The following is an 18,789-nucleotide window of genomic DNA, read 5'->3' on the forward strand; positions in this document are numbered from 1 at the left end:
AAACTCTACACTTTCGTCTCCATATAGTTTAACAAAATAAAAGTGGCCTTTAATACTACATAGCAAAAACGCTTTTTGCCTCAATGGGGGCTCCAAAATGGCATATTTTCCCATAAATAGGTAAAATACAAAAAAGGGTGACTTCTGCAGCACCCTGAGTGTTTAGGCTTCGCTGTGCCAGCACTTCCCTATATATAGCAGATAGAGGAAAGTCTACTTTGACATTTCAGTTTTATTTGCCCAAAAAATTCTTTCAGGAGCGGATGTGAAATGATTTGTATGTTGATATTCTTAGGGTACAATGAAAACCATTTTCATTTCTTTTTTTAAAGAAAATGACATTTCATTTTTATTTTTTATTACACCATATGTGGGAAAACTGCTCGCAAATGACGTCACCGTTAAAATGTAAAATTCTAGTAGCTTTTAAAATCTTTGATGGATTCCCTAAAACCCCCACCAATATCAGTTTAATTAGTTGCTGCAATTTCTACAATAAACTTTGTAAGTGTGAATTTCCCCTGTAATGAATTAAGTATAATACTTGGGATCTAAAATGTGCTTCAAATATGAATATTAGAAGAACGATTTAACATGAGAAGGCCGTGCATGTAAGTCCAGGAAAAAAATAAGAAATACCCCTTGTAAAAAAGTACTGCGATTACCGCGGTACTACTGCGGTACTACCACAGTACTACTGCGGTACAATTGAAGTACTTGTAGTACCGCGGTACTACCGCGGTACTACCGTGGTACTTATGCAGTAGTACCGCAGTACAATTGAAGTACTTGTAGAACCGTGGTACTATCGTGGTACTACCGTGGTACTTATGCAGTAGTACCGCAGTACAATTGAAGTACTTGTAGAACCGTGGTACTATCGTGGTACTACCGTGGTACTTCCGTGGTACTTATGCAGTAGTACCGCAGTACAATTGAAGTACTTGTAGAACCGTGGTACTATCGTGGTACTACCGTGGTACTCTTGCAATAGTACCGCGGTACAATTGAAGTACTTGTAGAACCGTGGTACTATCGTGGTACTACCGTGGTACTACCGTGGTACTCCTAATCACTAAATATGGCTCAGAATATGCTTATTATCTGTATCAACATCCATTTTTACTAAATAAACTGGTTTTTAACATTACAAATTGTGATAGCCAACAAATTCCTCATGTATTTCTTGGTTTTTAATTTCTTATGTATTTGTTTGATATTATATTTTTTTTGTTTTTCTTTTTATGGAAAAAATATTGAACATTATTCAACAACTTTTAGCCCCAAATCAAATGATTGCAGTGATGAAAAAGAAAAATAATGAGGGTTTTGACTATTCTTTGAAAAAAAAAACAATTCCCACAGGATTTGTACACAAATTTATATAGGCTAATTAATCTTTACATGCAATATGGACATTGAACAGTAAAATCATGCGATGTAATATGTACGCGATTGTTTGACAATCGTGATCACCTGAAGGACGCATGCGCGTATCTCGAAAAATCACGTGACGCGCGTGCACCTTTTTTATTGGATCGTAGAAAGGCGCGCGCGATCGTCTATTTTTCATTCAAGATCTCAGCTTCACTATGCCGCCACCAGCTTCAGACGAGTTCTTCTGTCTTTTTGAATTTGAAAGCGATGACAGCGTCGAAATTGGACCATTTTCTTGGATATTAGACACGGACAAGGATGTGGATCCTGAAAGCTATGTCGATCAAGCTGTTGAAGTTATGTGGGTCAGTGGCAGCAAAACGGAGAAGTATCGAGCAACAGTGTTGGCTGTAAATATAGTAAGTCCGTACGGTGTACCCTAGACCAAAAGCTTCGGTCTCTGTTATGTTGGTTGTTCAGCTGAACTCCGTTGGCTTCACTCACCAAATACAGAGACCGAAGTTCTAGCGCGATCTGTACAGGGGACTCAATGGCCATATGTTTATGTACTTAAGATCGGATAAAACGGGGAAGTGAATTTGCGCGACAGCCGAGGTAAGTCACTGTTTTTGTTCCTTTTAACTCGATTTTTCTCCGTTTCTTGGCAATTAATGCCAAGAGGGAATATCAATTTGCATTTTGGTCGCATTAATTTTCAAAATTTTTATTGATTAAAGACAAAAATTGAAGAGCCCCGACGGGGGGATTTTGCATTGCAAGTCCCCTAATGGTGGCTGCACGCTAGCGAGCCGTCTGTGTATGAGGAGAACTTAAAAAAAAAAATGTTAAAAAACTCCTCAAAACAGACGGCTGCCAGCTGTCTAGGTGTACCCATGCAACTCAGTCCCATGCATCATGCATGCATTACTGGTCATACATATTTACAATGACGTACATGTCAACGAATAATGTCAAAAATACATATTCTCGATCTGCATAAAATCAAATTGAAAATTATATGATCGGCTGCACAATCTCATAATGAACACATCTGATGTCATACAATATTTAAGTCTAAAGAATTTAACGTAGGCCTAGGCCCTACATATTTTTCTTCAAGTTCAAATCGACTTTCAAAATCAAATAGATCTAAACCTTCCAAAAAGAAACTGCGTCTGCGAAGCCGAAGACAAACGTGTGCATGGCCATGGGAATGTAACATTATTGTTGACATGCTCACTCACTGCCACCATTCCTAATCCTATATATTCTTGTCATATGTGTAAAACACCTTGTGTATGTTAGTAGATCTACTTGTGACTCATTAACCCATCAAGGACGAGAGCTATTTAAAGCCTAAAGGCTAAAGGCCAAATTGATCATTGTTTTCCTCTACAAATTGGCAACTCGTATTTGTCGTAAATTTTGTTGGCCATTATTCGTTAAAATATCACTACCATCCCACAAATATGCGGGGCTTAGCCTTAGGCACTGATGGGTTAACAGTCAATTGACATGGTCCATTGACTTGTACCACTACCAGTATTACAGTCAATGTACTATTAATTAGATCTATATTGATTCAAATTGTTATTTTGGTAAAAAAAGGTCTACAATTGCACACCCCCCTGGCATTTCAACAAATATTTGGCCGATTGAAATTTGCACAAATTGATGCTCTAACTAATAATGATTGATATGTGACAAAAATTTCAAAGAAATTAGAAGGCGGGAACTCACGATATCGCCTTATCGGTGTCAACATGGCAATGGCTGCGATTGCGATGCCGATGGAGAGTAGTTGTTGCCTCCGATCGTACAACCAATTGTGATGGATCACAAACAATTATAACGCTGTGAGTGTGATAACATTAACAAGACTTTTTACATTTTTTTCTGTTATTTTTTCCCTTATAATTTATATTCATAATGGAAAAAAGTTTATCACATGTTATGATCAGCGTTATTATTGTTTGGGATTGATCACAATTGGTTGTACGATCGGAGGCAACAACTACTCTCCATTGCGATCGCATTGGATGTCGATGCCGATATCGTAATGTATTAATCATTATTAGAGCATCAATTTGTGCAAATTTCATCTCAATCGGCCATACACTTTTGAAATGCCAGGGGGGTGTGCAATTGTAGACCTTTAGGCTTTACCGTTATTTTTGTTAACTGAATTTGACTTTGTATTTGAATGTTCTACTAGCTACTCTTCTATATTATAAACATTGTCTGTGATTTATGTTCTGATGTTCGTACATTGCCATGATGTTGGTATATTGCAGTGAGTGCGATGTAAACAGTGGCACTGACCACATGATCACGTAGTACTAGTAAATTTCCAAGACCAAGCCTCACAACCGGCTCACATGCATTATCAACATGTCTGTTATTAGCATGATCGGTTAAGGGTTAGCATTGAGGTGAAAAAAAATTTTAAAGGTATTTCTATCAAAATTGCTTTTAAATTAATCTTTGATATCTCAGGTTTCAAAGAACTTAGTTTCATGAAGATTGATGATTCCGAAAGTACTGGAATAGTCCATTTTATTCATGGGGGTGCTGTTACCTCTCATCACGGACGGACATTTTTACTCAAATTAAATTCACTCTAGTTTTGTTGTTTTTAAAGTTACTCTAATTTGGTTTGGATGTTCTTGCACTCTGAACATTAATCTATTATCAAACATAAATTAGTAGGAAAAAAATATTGGGAACTAATTTTTTTTGGTAGGTGTTAACATTTCCATTTTGAAATTTCCGTCCGTGATGAAAAAAAAAATGAAAAGTTTTTTTATTCTTTATCAGAATAGAAATAAAAAATAAAAAGGTGTAGAGGTATCTCACTAAACACTGTACATCATTTTATTTGAACATAGCTGAAATCCATACATTTTATCCATATCATAAACTCAATCCAAAATGATCACGGACGGACATTAATTTCATCACGGACGGACAAAGTAAATTTACTCAAATTCAATTCACTCTAGTTTTGTTGTTTTCAAAGTTAAGTCCAATTTGGTTTGGATTTTCTTGCACTCTTAACATTAATCTATCATCAAACATAAATTGGTAGAAAAAAAATAAAGGAAGTAAATTTTTCTGGTAGATGTGTCCGTGATGAAATTAATGTCCGTCCATGATCAGTTTTTGACGGATAATATGTATGGATTCAGCTTTTTATTCTTTATCAAAATAGATACAAACATAAAAGTGTGTAGAAGTATTTCACTAGACACTGTACATCATTTTATTTGAACATAGCTAAAATCCATACATTTTACGCATATCATGAATCAATAAGAAATGATCACGGACGGACAAGTGAGCAATATACGCAAATACTGCTAATACTGTGGAATGATCCATGCAAATGGGAAACTTTGCTGAGCAGATTATGAATTTGACTTTAGTTTCAATTTGCAGTGAAAAATGTCACTGAGAATTATTCAGAACTCAAATGGATGGAAACCTACAACTCTTTCACAATTCTTTTGTGGTATCTTTGTTTGGATGTTATTGGGGCTAAATTGTTGTCAGGAAAAATTGTTAAACATAATTGGAATGCAGATAGAGTTGGAAAGGTACATGTGTGTCAAAAAAGCAGGAAATAAAATATGGCAAGAACAAGTCCAAAGCTGTAGATTTAATCTATTCAAGCTTGCAGAAAGTGATGGAAAAGAAGAAAGTAGAATGCATAATCTAAATCATTAAAGTAGAAAAATCTTCAATTTTTCCATGTACAAACCTATGGATTCACAATGCTTCTAACAGAACATGACATCACGGTCATGAGGCTTGTGAAAAGGACAAGAATACCTTTTTTCGAAGTCCATTTTGGAGCTAACTTTATTAAAGCAAATTGCTTATCTGGTAAATTGTTAAAATGCATACTATTTTAAAGCTTGCACTGCAGTGTTTAGAAGCATAATAAGCTTTTGATTGGTATATGAATTATCAATTTCAATTTTGGATTCGGTCAGAGCCTAAATACATGAGGGCTGTTGATGTTATGGGGTGTCTCCACTTTAATATGGACAAAAGATGAATTTGAAGAGAGCCTCTGACAAGTGTTGTGGTCATACTTGATCCACCAAACAAGCATAAGGATCAGCAACCTTTGAATCTTTTGGATTTAGTTAATGAACCTAAAAACATCTTTGCTCTTGGAAAATTAATGCCTAAAAATTTATTAACATGTATCATCATGATATATCATAAAAATAGTTGTATCAATATGATCATTGATCAACTAGATGTTGATTTGGTACCTACTAGTATTCTATAATTTGAAAAGAAGACCATATGCATTAGGACATTCTTTACATTTGATTTTGACAAGAGCTGTGTTGAAAGCAATCATATGTCTAGATTATACTGTGCGTCTAGCATAGAAATCAAGTTGCTACAACTTAAATCAAGTTGTAGCAACTTGATTGTGCAACTAATACTGTTTAATCATATTAAAAAATGTACAAATCATCAATAAAATAGCATTTATTCCCCAAAAAAAGTAATAAGAACTTCTTACAAGGTACTTCCAATGTATTTTAATTGTGTCCGTCCGTGATGTCCGTCCGAGATGTCCGTCCTTGATGGAAAATATTTGCAATTCTCTCAGAAGTTTGATATTGGTTAAGAATTCAATATGCTGAACATAGAAGCTAACATACCTGAGTGTTAGTTGCATTAACAATCATTGGTCAATGTTAAGCTGTTTACAAACTCATCAACAAACATAGTCAATAAATCCTTTACAGTTTACAGAAATAACATTGTTGGCTTTGTTTCAATATTATGCAGCTCAATCATATTTATAAACAAATGTTCTGGTTAAAATGTATAAGGAGGGATATTTGTTTTCAATTTGTAGAAACAGAATAACATGTTTTTGCTCTTTTTTTAAATTTCTTGGGTGCTTAATACAGATGGTTCTAAGCGTCTACATATTGCTAAATTTTTCTTCATGAAGTAACTGCAATCGCCAATGGTTGTGTAACTTGTGTGCCTAGACAATTCCCAAGATGCTAAACAGTACTATTTAAAAAAAATCATTAAATTGTTTTTACTTCTATCTTTTCCTTTTTCAGAAATCAAAATCAAAAATTTCACAGTGCAATGAGATGGCCAGGGATCTCAGGAAGCAAATGTTTGGTGCCAATGAAACGGTATGTGCAGCTATTTAAACACCTTGGAATTGCAACTTGCAAGCGTGATTAATCTAAGGTACCTGTTGATGCATAGTAAGCTATAAGTTTGTTCACATATGCAAAGTGTCCTAAAATCACTGTTATATGACAATTAACTAAATGCTCAGTCCTGGGCAAGTCCAAGATAACGCGCGTGTTACGTATGGGACATTTCAGAGGCTTTTATTTCCAGAAAAATGGTGTAAAGGAACTTTGATTGCATTGAATTTAACCATGGTGATTGATATCCAGGAGAAGTGTATTCATGTAAAAAATTGTGAGAAATGACCTTGACAATGAGATTTTAGAAGAGAAAATGTGTGCTGTTACGTATGGGACCAGAAGAAAAGAGATTTTTTTAATTTCTTTTTCAAGTTGAAATTGCTCAGAAAGTATTTCATTTAAAACCTTGAAACTCACTGTGATAAAAGTCACAGCACTCAAGTTTACCAAGGATAAATTTCATGTAAAAAGGCAGAAAGCTCTAAGTACAGGCTCTGATTAAAGACAGATATGACGTGTTACGTATGGGACATTTTTTCCCCTATTCGTTTAGTGTGTGGAAAGCGTATATTGGATTTTTGGTCTGGTTACCAAAGTGAAATAAGCTGTAATTAATCAGATTTGTTTGCAAATTGTCAGGAAAATGAAATTCCAATAAAATTTACAACCATAATCATATTTGATTATATTTTTCATTTTTATCTATTTTGTTTCATACGGGCATGCTGCTAATCAACCACTAACTGATTTGAACATGTATTTACTAGTGCTAATTATTATAGAAGTTTTGATGATATTTTTTTGTTTTTTTTATTTGGGGGTGGGGGCAATTTTTATACATTCACTGGGCTTTTAAGTTGTATAATTAAACTGTGTGAAAATGCCTTTTCTATTGTTCAAGAAGAACCACTTGAGTAATACCAGCTATAGATCTACAAACAAGTATGATCATTCTGTGCGAATATAATGAACCACCGTGCACCGTTCTTGGTCTATATTAGTGTATTTTCCCTAAATATGAAATGCCATGAAACAGTTGCATGATTTCTAAAATGAAAGCATACACACCCTTGCTTTTATCAAATACATCTTTACTACCTGTAGATTTAATCTTGAACAGGGGGGCCACAATATGAAATAATACACAGTTAAAATTCTTGATGTTGTCACAGTTTCTAACAAAACTTTTCTGAAAGGCTATTTTTTATGGGCATCTTCTGCATCATCACATAATTTTTGTAAAATTTGTTCTTTTTTGTTTTTTTGTTATCCCTCTTCACTGTATTTATCTTACTCAGTAGCTACACTTTCCTCTGTAAAGATGTGAATTTCTTGATTGGTAGTAACTGGTGGAGGTAAAAAAAAAAAATCTGTCTCTGGTTCATTAGCAAAGCTGAACTTTGTTTTTCAAGACTTGTTTTCTTCCTCATGATTCCGAGGCTGACAGTAATGGCAACTGTCTGATTGTCATATATTTTCACCTTTCTTACAAATTAATAAATAAGAGGGTATTTTTTAATCAAATTATAGCATTCTTTCAATCTGAATCAGGTTCTTCTGGATGGCTTAATGTTGTTGCATTTCTTGAAGAACAAATGTGCTCCTTCATATTCAGATTGTTCTCAAATGAAGTGATGACTTCTGTATGGATTATGCTCTACCTAAATTAATATATTTTACACATTTCATGCTGATTTATTTTACCTACCTCTCCCCATTTAGAATGCAGCAGTCTAGTATTGTCTCAAGACAGTGGCTGCAAGATTGGGATGCATGCTGCAGGCTCATTGACCATTCATGTACTGAGAAACTATTGATGCCTGCTGCATGTACATTCGCATGCAATATATATGGGGATGTCCCATACGTAACACATTGTCACATACGTAACATTATTTCATTTGCTAATTAAAAATGGGTCTAATTGTTATTTCTTTTCTTTCTAACCAGTATCTAACTTCTTAACACAATAAATTAGAACTTCCCAGAATAGCACTGCAATAACTTTTACAAATTCAGAAATAAACTAAAAAAATGTCCTCAATTTGTTACGTATGGGACAATCGCTGATAGGACGCGACCTAATTTGCATAATTAATTGCGTCGTGCATAAATTTTCATACCAAATTAAAATAGATGAACCTCTTAGGTCCACATATTAATAAAATTTCAATTGTGTTCCTTTAAAGGTGTAGATCAGTAGTGGTTTAGGAACTCGAAATGTATTTGAAATCAGGTTAATGGGTATTTATATAAAGAAAACATCATTAAAGAACTATCGTGGAATTTTGGACACCTAATTTTACTTCTGTGTGATTTTATGAATGAAAAAAGGTTGATCTTGTATCCATCGAAGAGCGAAAATTCGTTCGTAAAATTCAAATATCAATACACACGGCCGTTATCGACTTTTGTACGTGGGCCACGTACAAAAGTAAATATCTGTTTTCTTTGATATTTCAGCCATTTCTGAACCGATTTTGATCAAATAAACGTGACATTTGTTTAAAATTAATGATCTTACTTCAGTATTTTTAGTTATTTTCATTCCAGCTCCCAAAATAGTTAAATGGTTCCAACGCCCTCTCGCCCACTACTGATCTTCCTCTTTAAATAATAATGATTTTTTATATTTGTCCCATACGTAACACAGCATTTCTAATTTATGCAAATTAAGTCACTGAAATTTGCATAAATTTGCATGATACAATTTATTCCTTCACAGAATTTTAAATTTCAACTATCATGCTTCAAAATGACACCAAACATTTCAATGTTGAGCAAAGATGAAATTTTGTCTTCTCAGGGGACCTTATCTTGGACTTGCCCTCCTATTGATTGCTACAATTTTAACACATTTGAATGAATCCTTTAAAATTTTCATTGAACATATTTAGCTAAGTAATTAAACATTATAAATGTACAAAGTCAATATATTTAGTTAGATAAGTATGCTAATTGCCATGTAAAATCTTACAAATCCTAATTCACAGTGAAACCTTGTTATTGGTCAAAATTAACTAAATCCTGTTATGACGAGGTTTTTGCGCTGGTTCACATTCATAAACCATACTTTTTAACTAGTGTCCGATTTGTTATCATTCTGACAGAAAAAATCAAATGGACGTACGGCAACGGGAAGTGGAACAAGTGGTGAGATAATTGACCTGAAAAAGCAGTTGGAGAAATCAAGGAGAGAGACTGAGGATCTGCAGGTGAAGCTGACTAAGGAGAAGGCAGTTAGGGAAAAGATACAGCAACAGCTGTTGTTTTTGCAAGGTACAGTATTTCCTCCCATTATTTAGTATTCAAATGCTTGGACAATACCTCATAGTCATATACCTCACATATTCGTTAAACAAACCTTTAGTTTATGGTGCCCTTTTGAGCCCATTTAAATAATTCATGTTGAATAGTTGGTAAAAAAAAAAGTTGGAATGAGGGGACTTGTTCCATATGTTAACAACTCTGTATAAGCCTTCTGAACTTTGTGAAATTCATGGAGTGGCTTCTTTTTCTGAGGTATCCCAATCTCTCAAAGAAGTTTTCTACTTTTTTTTATCTGTGTCATGATCTTATGTTTGTATTAAATCTCCAGCTCTCTTCTCCATTCTAGAGTATTCAGCTTCGGTTTGGCAAATTTTTCTTCATATAATACCTTCATAGTTTTAAATAGTTCAATTTTTAGTGGTATGAATAAATATCTATGTTATTTTGTTTTTGTTCAAGGAGTGCCTAAATTCATCGAAACCTTTAAAGGGTTCATAGTGGATATGGAGGAGATGTCGAGACTCAAGGTATGTTGTGAATCTTAAGGGGTGGTCACACTGGACATGACTATACCCACGAATTTGCTGTATGCATGTGGTACGAACTAGTGCTCTATGTCTACTGTTCACATATTTGCCAATGCCATGAGAAAGCAGTAAGAATCCGATAACACTTCCATCAAGAATGGAGAAGAACCAGTACGATGTCTTGCGAACTCAGTATGATTGCAGTAAGAATGGTGGACAATACCTATGACATTCTTACTGCAATTGTACCAAGTGTGTAACCCTCGTACTGGTTCTTCTTTCTTGATGGAAGAGTATCGCATATTTACTGCTGTCTCACTGCATTCTTGTGGCATTCGCAAATATGCATACAGTATGCATTGAGCATATGTAGGTATGGTCGATACATGGCGAACTACGATCGTACAGGTTAATACCGCAGGCAAATGTGTACAGCATTTGTGGGTATAGTCATGACTGTGTGATCACTCCTTTAGGCAAAGCGATTCCAGGCCAGCGTGCATTTGTGTTTATGATGAATTACTCTGGATGGATCGTTATATTGTATAGGTCTATGAAAACTGAATCAGTGGGAATTAGTAACTATTTAGAAGTCATTTTTTAGAGGAGGAAACATGCATGCAAATCTCTTATGCTATTTGCTATTTTCTGTTTGCTTTTGTTTCCTTTGATTGCTTGACCTACTTTGCAGTAAAATCTTGGTAAATATTTGATGGTATGAAATATGGATTTTTCGTTTTCATTGGCAGGCTGATCATGAAGAGATGCACTGTCCATCAGGAGGGTCATCTACATCATCCTCGCCCGCTCGTTCCTCCACCCAGTCCTCCACCCAATCCTCGCCATCATCAGCACGACCACAGGTAATTACTTCATGTATAAATATTTTAGTTCGACTAAGTGGCCCAGATTCAAAAAGAAAATTTGTACATAACCATGATTAACATTGATTACTGCTCGTATACAAGATAACAATTTCTAATTATATGATGGTTCGAGCTTGCAAATCGGCAAAATATTTCAGAAACATTTATTTGTTGCATTAAGTGTGTACTGTCAATATTGTTAACAGTATTTAGTCCTCACCAGGCCAGGTTAGTCTATAGCCCGCACCCCCCCCCCCCACAAGAAATCTCGGCCCCTTATAACGAGGTGTTTGGGACCATCGATTTTACCTTGTCATAAGCGGTATCTCGTTATAAACGGCAGATTCAATAACACATATAGAAACACATTTACAATTGGGACCAAAGGATTCTCCTCGTTATAAGCGGTACAGGGAAACCCCGTTATAACGAACTCGCTTATAACGAGGGGAATCCTTTGGTCCCGATCGTAAATCTGTGTTTTATATGTATTATTAAATCTGCCGTTTATAACGAAGTACCGCTTAATATAACGAGGTAAATTTGATGGTCCCGACCACCTTGTTAAAACAGGGTTACCTGTACTTCATTATAAGCGAGCTCGTTATAACAGGGTTTCCCAATATCATGATCACTTCTGACAGATGTACCCGTCCATTATGTAATTTTTACTCAGATTACAAAGCTACCAGCAATTTTGATTTGATAATATTTTCTTCATTCATTGTTCGTTTATAGTGGAAAATGTGTGCCATCATGGACATTACATATTTGGGCAAATTATGTAATGGATCCTGATGGTACACATTTTATGAAATAGCTGAACATTTGATGAGCCAAATGTTTGTAAACTTGTAGTGTATAAACTTGTTCATAGCTTTGTATTCAAAGTACAAGTTACATCCTTTAAATTGTGCGATAGCGGAAGCAGGATTTTTTATAGTTCGCAATCGAAGATCCATCTAGTTCATATTTGTAATGTCTTTGACTCTGGAATAGCCCGTATCAGCCTACTTATTATAAAAAGATATCACTGCCCAATCTATGCAGGGCTAGTGCTTAGCTTTTTATTTACAGGTGAACATAACACATTAAATATATTTGATCATAGACTTGTGTGTTGTAGAACCTAACAAGTTTGTGGCTAATACAGAGCTTCTTTCTTATTTCTAGTGGCCAAATAAAATTTCAAGTGGCCATTGGCACCCAAGTCGTGCTATGATTCTCATTTACCTACCTTGACTATAATCTTTTTTTTGTTGTTTTTTACGTGTTCCTTTGCAGGTCATGTCAAGTCAAAGTTCCCAGGAGTGTCATCATCGGAAATCCGCATCGTTATGCGGAACAAAGTTGGCAACGAAATTAAGTTGGCCAAACGTAGATCTCAACCGAAAGAGAACCAAGCCAAAGAAAACCAAGCCAAAGAATTAAACCAAGAACCACAAGATGAGACCGAATGAAGCACTTTGTCAAGATGACTAATTAATTAATAATGAGCTAAGTCTTGTTACTTACTAATTATCCCCTGTTCACTGTCCAGAGGAGGCAAATTTCCGCGACCTGCCACATTCTTCGCACCATTCAGTGACGAGGTCAGTAACATGGGCCTGCCGAACACTGCCAGCATCAGAGGACTTAACAAGCACATGCATATTCTGTTCCAAATATAATTTAGTATGATCATCATGATGCGACCTATCCGAGTATGCCATGTTTGGTACGTTTCTGGCACTTCTGAATCGCCCGTCGCTCCTGTGTATTTTTTTGGTTGATTGGAATATGTTTTAGACCACAGGCATTGCTATAATGCTTGCTACAGACCAACATTAAAAAAAATAATAATAATGTTTTAATAGGGGCCAGAATTATCCTTATCTGATATATTAAAGGTGCTCCTGCATCGTTTATCATACACACAGTGCCATCTTGCGCACAAACTAGCCTAGTTCAAAATGGCGATCTGTAGCGTAGCATCCCAACGCTTGATGATCTTTAACATTTCACCTGTTTCTAAAGCTATTTTGATAAAAAGCTCTTCATGGGCCATCACATCAATTCTAGGCATGTATTGTGTTTTCCGTCCAGCTGGTACTAATATATTAAATTTTATGTTTTGGCATGTGGATATCAAATGACAGTGCGCACGCATCAATCAGTGTTCTTTGTTGGCACCCTTCTAAACAAATAAGTGTCAAGAACTTTCTTGTTGAGTAAATTTTGATCTGATAAGGAAACAATTTGAGATTTTTTTGTGCAAAAAATGGCATTTATATATGATCTACGGATAAAAGCCCAAATTCACCTTGAAGAATGGAATCAAATCAGACTAACAAGAAACTACGTCTCTTGGAAGACATCAAAATTTATATGGGGAACCTAAATTGCCTCAAACATGCATTAAAATTTGAGACATTTGGTATTGTTAATCTGGTCTTTAAACAAAAGCGAATGGAATTAAAATTGCTTTTGTTATGATTTTGAATGACGGGAATATACCAAATTATTTCATGTTCCTGATTGTTCCGTACTCTATTTGCCAAAGATATTGCTGAAATGTATTCATTGTGTGCTGAAAAATAACTTTGATAATGTGTATGCGTTTGACGCCATTTATTTAAGTGGCAAATTTCCTCTCGTCCTTTAAAAACTTTGCCTTGTGCCAAATAACAAAGTATGCTCATGTAACATTTTAAAGGCATTGTCTTCTATATGTGTACACAATATATTTACCCTACTTATTTGTTGTGTAAGGTCACATTGATAAAGTGCTGTAACAAATATTGTTATATTATTGATAGATTATCTGTAGTAGTTATAAAAAAGTACTAAAGTAGAGATGTTAGATATCTTCATGTTTTTGTTGCAACTCAGTACAGATGTTTTTAACTACAGTTTTGAGATATTATTGATAGATTATCTGCTACAATTTCTACATATATGATTCATTTATTTATTTATGATTCATTATTTTAAATAATCATATTTTACTTCTATTTACTTACCTTGTCAAAGATTTTCTTTGCTCTTCATTACCTATAATATATATTTATGTTCAGTTTAATTCTCCACTCAATTCAATCTTTATTTGGAAATAAAGATTGAATTGACTGTATTATTCGTGTTAATTATATATTCAAAAAGCTGCATCACTTCGCCGTGATCCCTCGCATAGGCCTATAAAGTTGATTCTATCCTTTGGGTTTATGTCAGGTTTCTATAGCTTCTGACCATACGAGCATTGAAAGTTAAGGGGTTTATGGGACGAATTATCGACTAGGGCCGTCCATAGCTCAGTCGGTAGAGCACCGGGCTAGCAATCCGGAGGTCTCGGGTTCGAATCCCGATGGAACCCCATTTTCTTTGCTCTTTATTACCTATAATATATATTTATGGTCAGTTTAATTCTCCGCTCAATTCAATCTTTATTTGGAAATAAAGATTGAATTGACTGTATTATTCGTGTTACTTGTCAAAGATTGGAAGGAACTTGATTGATATATGTTTTTGTTCCAACTTGGATACAAGTACGTGTTTTACAACTCAACAGTTCTTGAAAATTTTATAGACTTTATATGAAGCGTAATCTCAACTTGCCTTTACCATAAACATTGTGCTCGAACCTAAAACTCGTTAGTCATAGTAGTTATAAAAAAGTACTAAAGTAGAGATGTTAGATATCTACATGTTTTTGTTGCAACTCAGTAGAGATGTTTTTAACTACAGTTTTGAGATATTATTGATAGATTATCTGCTGCAATTTCTACATATATGATGCATGTGTTTAGTTTTAATGGTTTTAAATAATCATGTTTTACTTCTATTTACTTACCTTGTCAAAGATTGGAAGATTTATGTTTTTGTTGCAACTTTGATACAAGTACGTGGACAGTGTTTTACAACTCAACAGTTCTTGGAAATTGTATAGACTTTTTATATGAAGCGTAATCTCAACTTGCCTTCACCACAAACATTGTGCGTGAACCTAAAACTCGTTAGTCATAGTTGTTATAAAAGTACTAAAGTAGAGATGTTAGATATCTACATGTTTTTGTTGCAACTCAGTAGAGATGTTTTTAACTACAGTTTTGAGATATTATTGATAGATTATCTGCTGCAATTTCTACATATATGATGCATGTGTTTAGTTTTAATGGTTTTAAATAATCATGTTTTACTTCTATTTACTTACCTTGTCAAAGATTGGAAGATTTATGTTTTTGTTGCAACTTTGATACAAGTACGTGGACAGTGTTTTACAACTCAACAGTTCTTGGAAATTGTATAGACTTTTTATATGAAGCGTAATCTCAACTTGCCTTCACCACAAACATTGTGCGTGAACCTAAAACTCGTTAGTCATAGTTGTTATAAAAGTACTAAAGTAGAGATGTTAGATATCTTTGTTTTTGTTGCAACTCGAGTACAGATGATTTTCACTACAGTTTTTATCATGTAAAATATTAAGCATATAACTTTAACTTGCCTTTACTTCAACCAACCATTCAGCCATTGTGTGTGCTAAAACTTCAGGAATCCCGTTACCTCAACCAACCATTTAGCCATTGTGTGTGCCAAAACTTAGTCATGTTAGTAAGAAAGTACATGATTACAGATGTTAAAACATATATATATATATATATATATATATATACATATCTCAAAATAAACTTTTTATAATATTAATACTTTTGTAATTTTCTTATTACTGTGATTAAGCTAAATGAAATTGTGATCATTTTCATAAAGGTGTGCAAGTACCGCAGTAGCACCAGGGTAGTACCATGGTACAGGTACCACGGTACTATCGCAGTACAGGTTTACAGGTACAGCGGTACTACTGCGGTAGTACCGCAGTATAGGTACCGCGGTACTACCGCAGTACAGGTACTGCGGTACTACCGCAGTATAGGTACCGCGGTACTACCGCAGTACAGGTACTGCGGTACTACCGCAGTACTACTGCGGTACTACCGCAGTACAGGTACCGCGGTACTACCGCAGTACAGGTACCGCGGTACTACCGCAGTACAGGTACCGCGGTACTACCGCAGTACCTGTACTGCGGTACTACCGCAGTATAGGTACCGCGGTACTACGGCAGTACTACTGCGGTACTACCGCAGTACAGGTACCGCGGTACTACCGCAGTACAGGTACCGCGGTACTACGGCAGTACTACCGCGGTACTACCGCAGTACAGGTACCGCGGTACTACCGCAGTACCTGTACTGCGGTACTACCGCAGTATAGGTACCGCGGTACTACTGCAGTACTACTGCGGTACTACCGCAGTATAGGTACCGCGGTACTACCGCAGTACAGGTACTGCGGTACTACCGCAGTACCTGTACTGCGGTACTACTGCAGTACTACCGCAGTATAGGTACCGCGGTACTACCGCAGTACAGGTACTGCGGTACTACCGCAGTAGTACCGACCAATTTACCACGAGTACTACCGCAGTACTTGTACTGCGGTAGTACTGCGGTACTTGTACCGCAGTACTACCGCAGTACTTTTTTACAAGGGACCAACTCAAGTGTTATCAATTTGGTGCAGAAGATCTACAGTATCATTTAAAAATGTTTCCCTTTCCATCTAATGTCAAACATTATAATTCCAATTCTCTTCTCAGAACCTTTATTTAATCTACTGTATGCATCTTCTGGATTTTTTGGCATGGGGGTTTAAGACTGACCATTTATACCTCTGTCATTTTTACTTCTGCCATTATTACCGCTGTCATTTTTACCTTTGCCATTTTTACCTTTACCATTTTTACCTTTACCATTTTTACCGTTGCCATTTTTACCTCTGCCATTTTTACACCGAGCCATCCTTTTAGGGTTAATTTCAAGGCACAAACTGAAGATGGGTTTTGCATGGATTAGCGTTCAAACTCGACGCTCCGTTTTGTTGACGATCAGCCATGCATTAAGTCTTTTGTTAAACCGTTTTGTTTTGGGAAACCGGTGAAAACACGTTATTTAATCAAATTATGGAAATACAAGCATTGTTTCGAGGGACCATAACTTTTTTATTTCTTGACCATTTTTTGTGATTAAGGTATCAAATAAAAGAGCAGATATTGAACTTTTTAGGCATGTGATTTTCTTTTTGAAATTCAGATACCCCCCGCCAAATGAGTTTTTGGTATCCTTTCTCCAAATTGTTTTTGCTCACTCATGCGTGGATGAGGAACAATCTAAGTAATATCAGCTGAAAGAGGAGATTCTGAGCTTTAAAATGGTAGGTCATTTGTCTATTGTATTTATGATTAAGTTATGATAAATCATTGATAAATCTCGGTTTCGTTTTTTGTGGGACGCACTGTATAAATAATGACCTGTGGCGCGGATCCAGGATTTTTCAGAAAAGGGGGTGCTATATTTATACGCCCGTCCTAAGGGACGTATTATGGTATTATGCTCGATGTCTGTCCGTCCTTTAACTTTTCCTTGTAAACTGACATGTTTTCATCGTACCCTTCTGAAGTCTTCGTAAACGTGATGAAAATATGTCACTGACCTTAACTTTTGACCTTAAAATCAATAGGCTTCCTGGGATCCATGCTGGTAACATACATACCAAAGTATCACGTTTACAAGGACAGCAAAAGGGTAAGATGAAAATATGTCACTGTGACCTTGAACTTTGACCTCAAAATCGATAGGCTTCCTGGGATCCATGCTAGTATCATACATACCAAATTATATGAGCCTAGGTTAGGTTAAACTGAAGTTATCACGTTTACAAGGACTGCAGAAGGGTAAGATGAAAATATGTCACTGTGACCTTAACTTTTGACCTTAAAATCAATAGGCTTCCTGGGATCCATGCTGGTATCATACATACCAAAGTATCACGTTTACAAGGACAGCAAAAGGGTAAGATGAAAATATGTCACTGTGACCTTGAACTTTGACCTCAAAATCGATAGGCTTCCTGGGATCCATGCTAGTATCATACATACCAAAGTATATGAGCCAACGTTAAGTTAAACTAAGTTATCACGTTTACAAGGATAGCAAAAGGGTAAGATGAAAATATGTCACTGTGACCTTGACCTTTGACCTCAAAATCGATAGGCTTCCTGGGATCCATGCTAGTATATTGTATTTGTGAATAAGTTATGATAAATCATCGTTTAATCTCGGCTTCGTTTTTTCTGGGACGCACTGTACTTGTTATTTGATTGCTGAATGCTATATTTCCCAGTCTTCAAAGTGCATTGCTTCGTTGGTGTAGCAGAGGAACCATCATGGTAAAAGAAATTAAGTTTGCTCTCCTCTTCCCTGGCCACCAACTGATGCACTAGGTAGAATTGGAATTTTAGCTTTTGGAATTTCATTTATATAATCACTGTCATTTTTTTTTTTAATCAATGTATTCCTACCCAACTCAAGTACATGATTTTCATATTTCCCCAGTGTGTACTGTTATTGCTCTCAAAACATTTACTTATACTGGGCCTTCTTTTTGGAACAATTTAGACAGCGACATAATTACTCAAGTGACAATCATGTAGACCTCTATTATGCTGTA

General features: G+C 35.6%; 1 protein-coding gene and 1 non-coding gene across 2 annotated transcripts; both read left to right on the forward strand.

Moving 5' to 3' along the window:
- Window positions 1-1,250: 1,250 nt before the first annotated feature.
- Window positions 1,251-15,927, forward strand: LOC135153123 (uncharacterized). The gene is made up of 6 exons (XM_064094855.1): window positions 1,251-1,796; window positions 6,480-6,557; window positions 9,692-9,860; window positions 10,311-10,378; window positions 11,128-11,241; window positions 12,529-15,927. The coding sequence occupies exons 1-6, from the start codon at window positions 1,593-1,595 to the stop codon at window positions 12,673-12,675; spliced, it is 780 nt and encodes a 259-aa protein (XP_063950925.1). The 5' UTR covers window positions 1,251-1,592; the 3' UTR covers window positions 12,676-15,927.
- On the forward strand, window positions 14,526-14,596 carry TRNAA-AGC (transfer RNA alanine (anticodon AGC)). The gene has a single exon. It is a non-coding gene; the product is annotated as a tRNA-Ala (tRNA).
- Window positions 15,928-18,789: the final 2,862 nt, after the last annotated feature.

This window comes from Lytechinus pictus, chromosome 2, assembly GCF_037042905.1.
Source record: "Lytechinus pictus isolate F3 Inbred chromosome 2, Lp3.0, whole genome shotgun sequence".
NCBI lineage: Eukaryota > Metazoa > Echinodermata > Echinoidea > Temnopleuroida > Toxopneustidae > Lytechinus > Lytechinus pictus.

What these genes read in the sequence shown, in the direction of transcription:
- LOC135153123 (XM_064094855.1), top strand. Translation starts at nt 1,593, where the DNA reads ATGCCGCCACCAGCTTCAGACGAGTTCTTCTGTCTTTTTGAATTTGAA. An exon ending in TGTTTGGTGCCAATGAAACG is followed by an intron (nt 6,558 to 9,691) that starts GTATGTGCAGCT and finishes TCATTCTGACAG; the next exon opens with AAAAAATCAAATGGACGTAC. An exon ending in ACAGCTGTTGTTTTTGCAAG is followed by an intron (nt 9,861 to 10,310) that starts GTACAGTATTTC and finishes TTTTTGTTCAAG; the next exon opens with GAGTGCCTAAATTCATCGAA.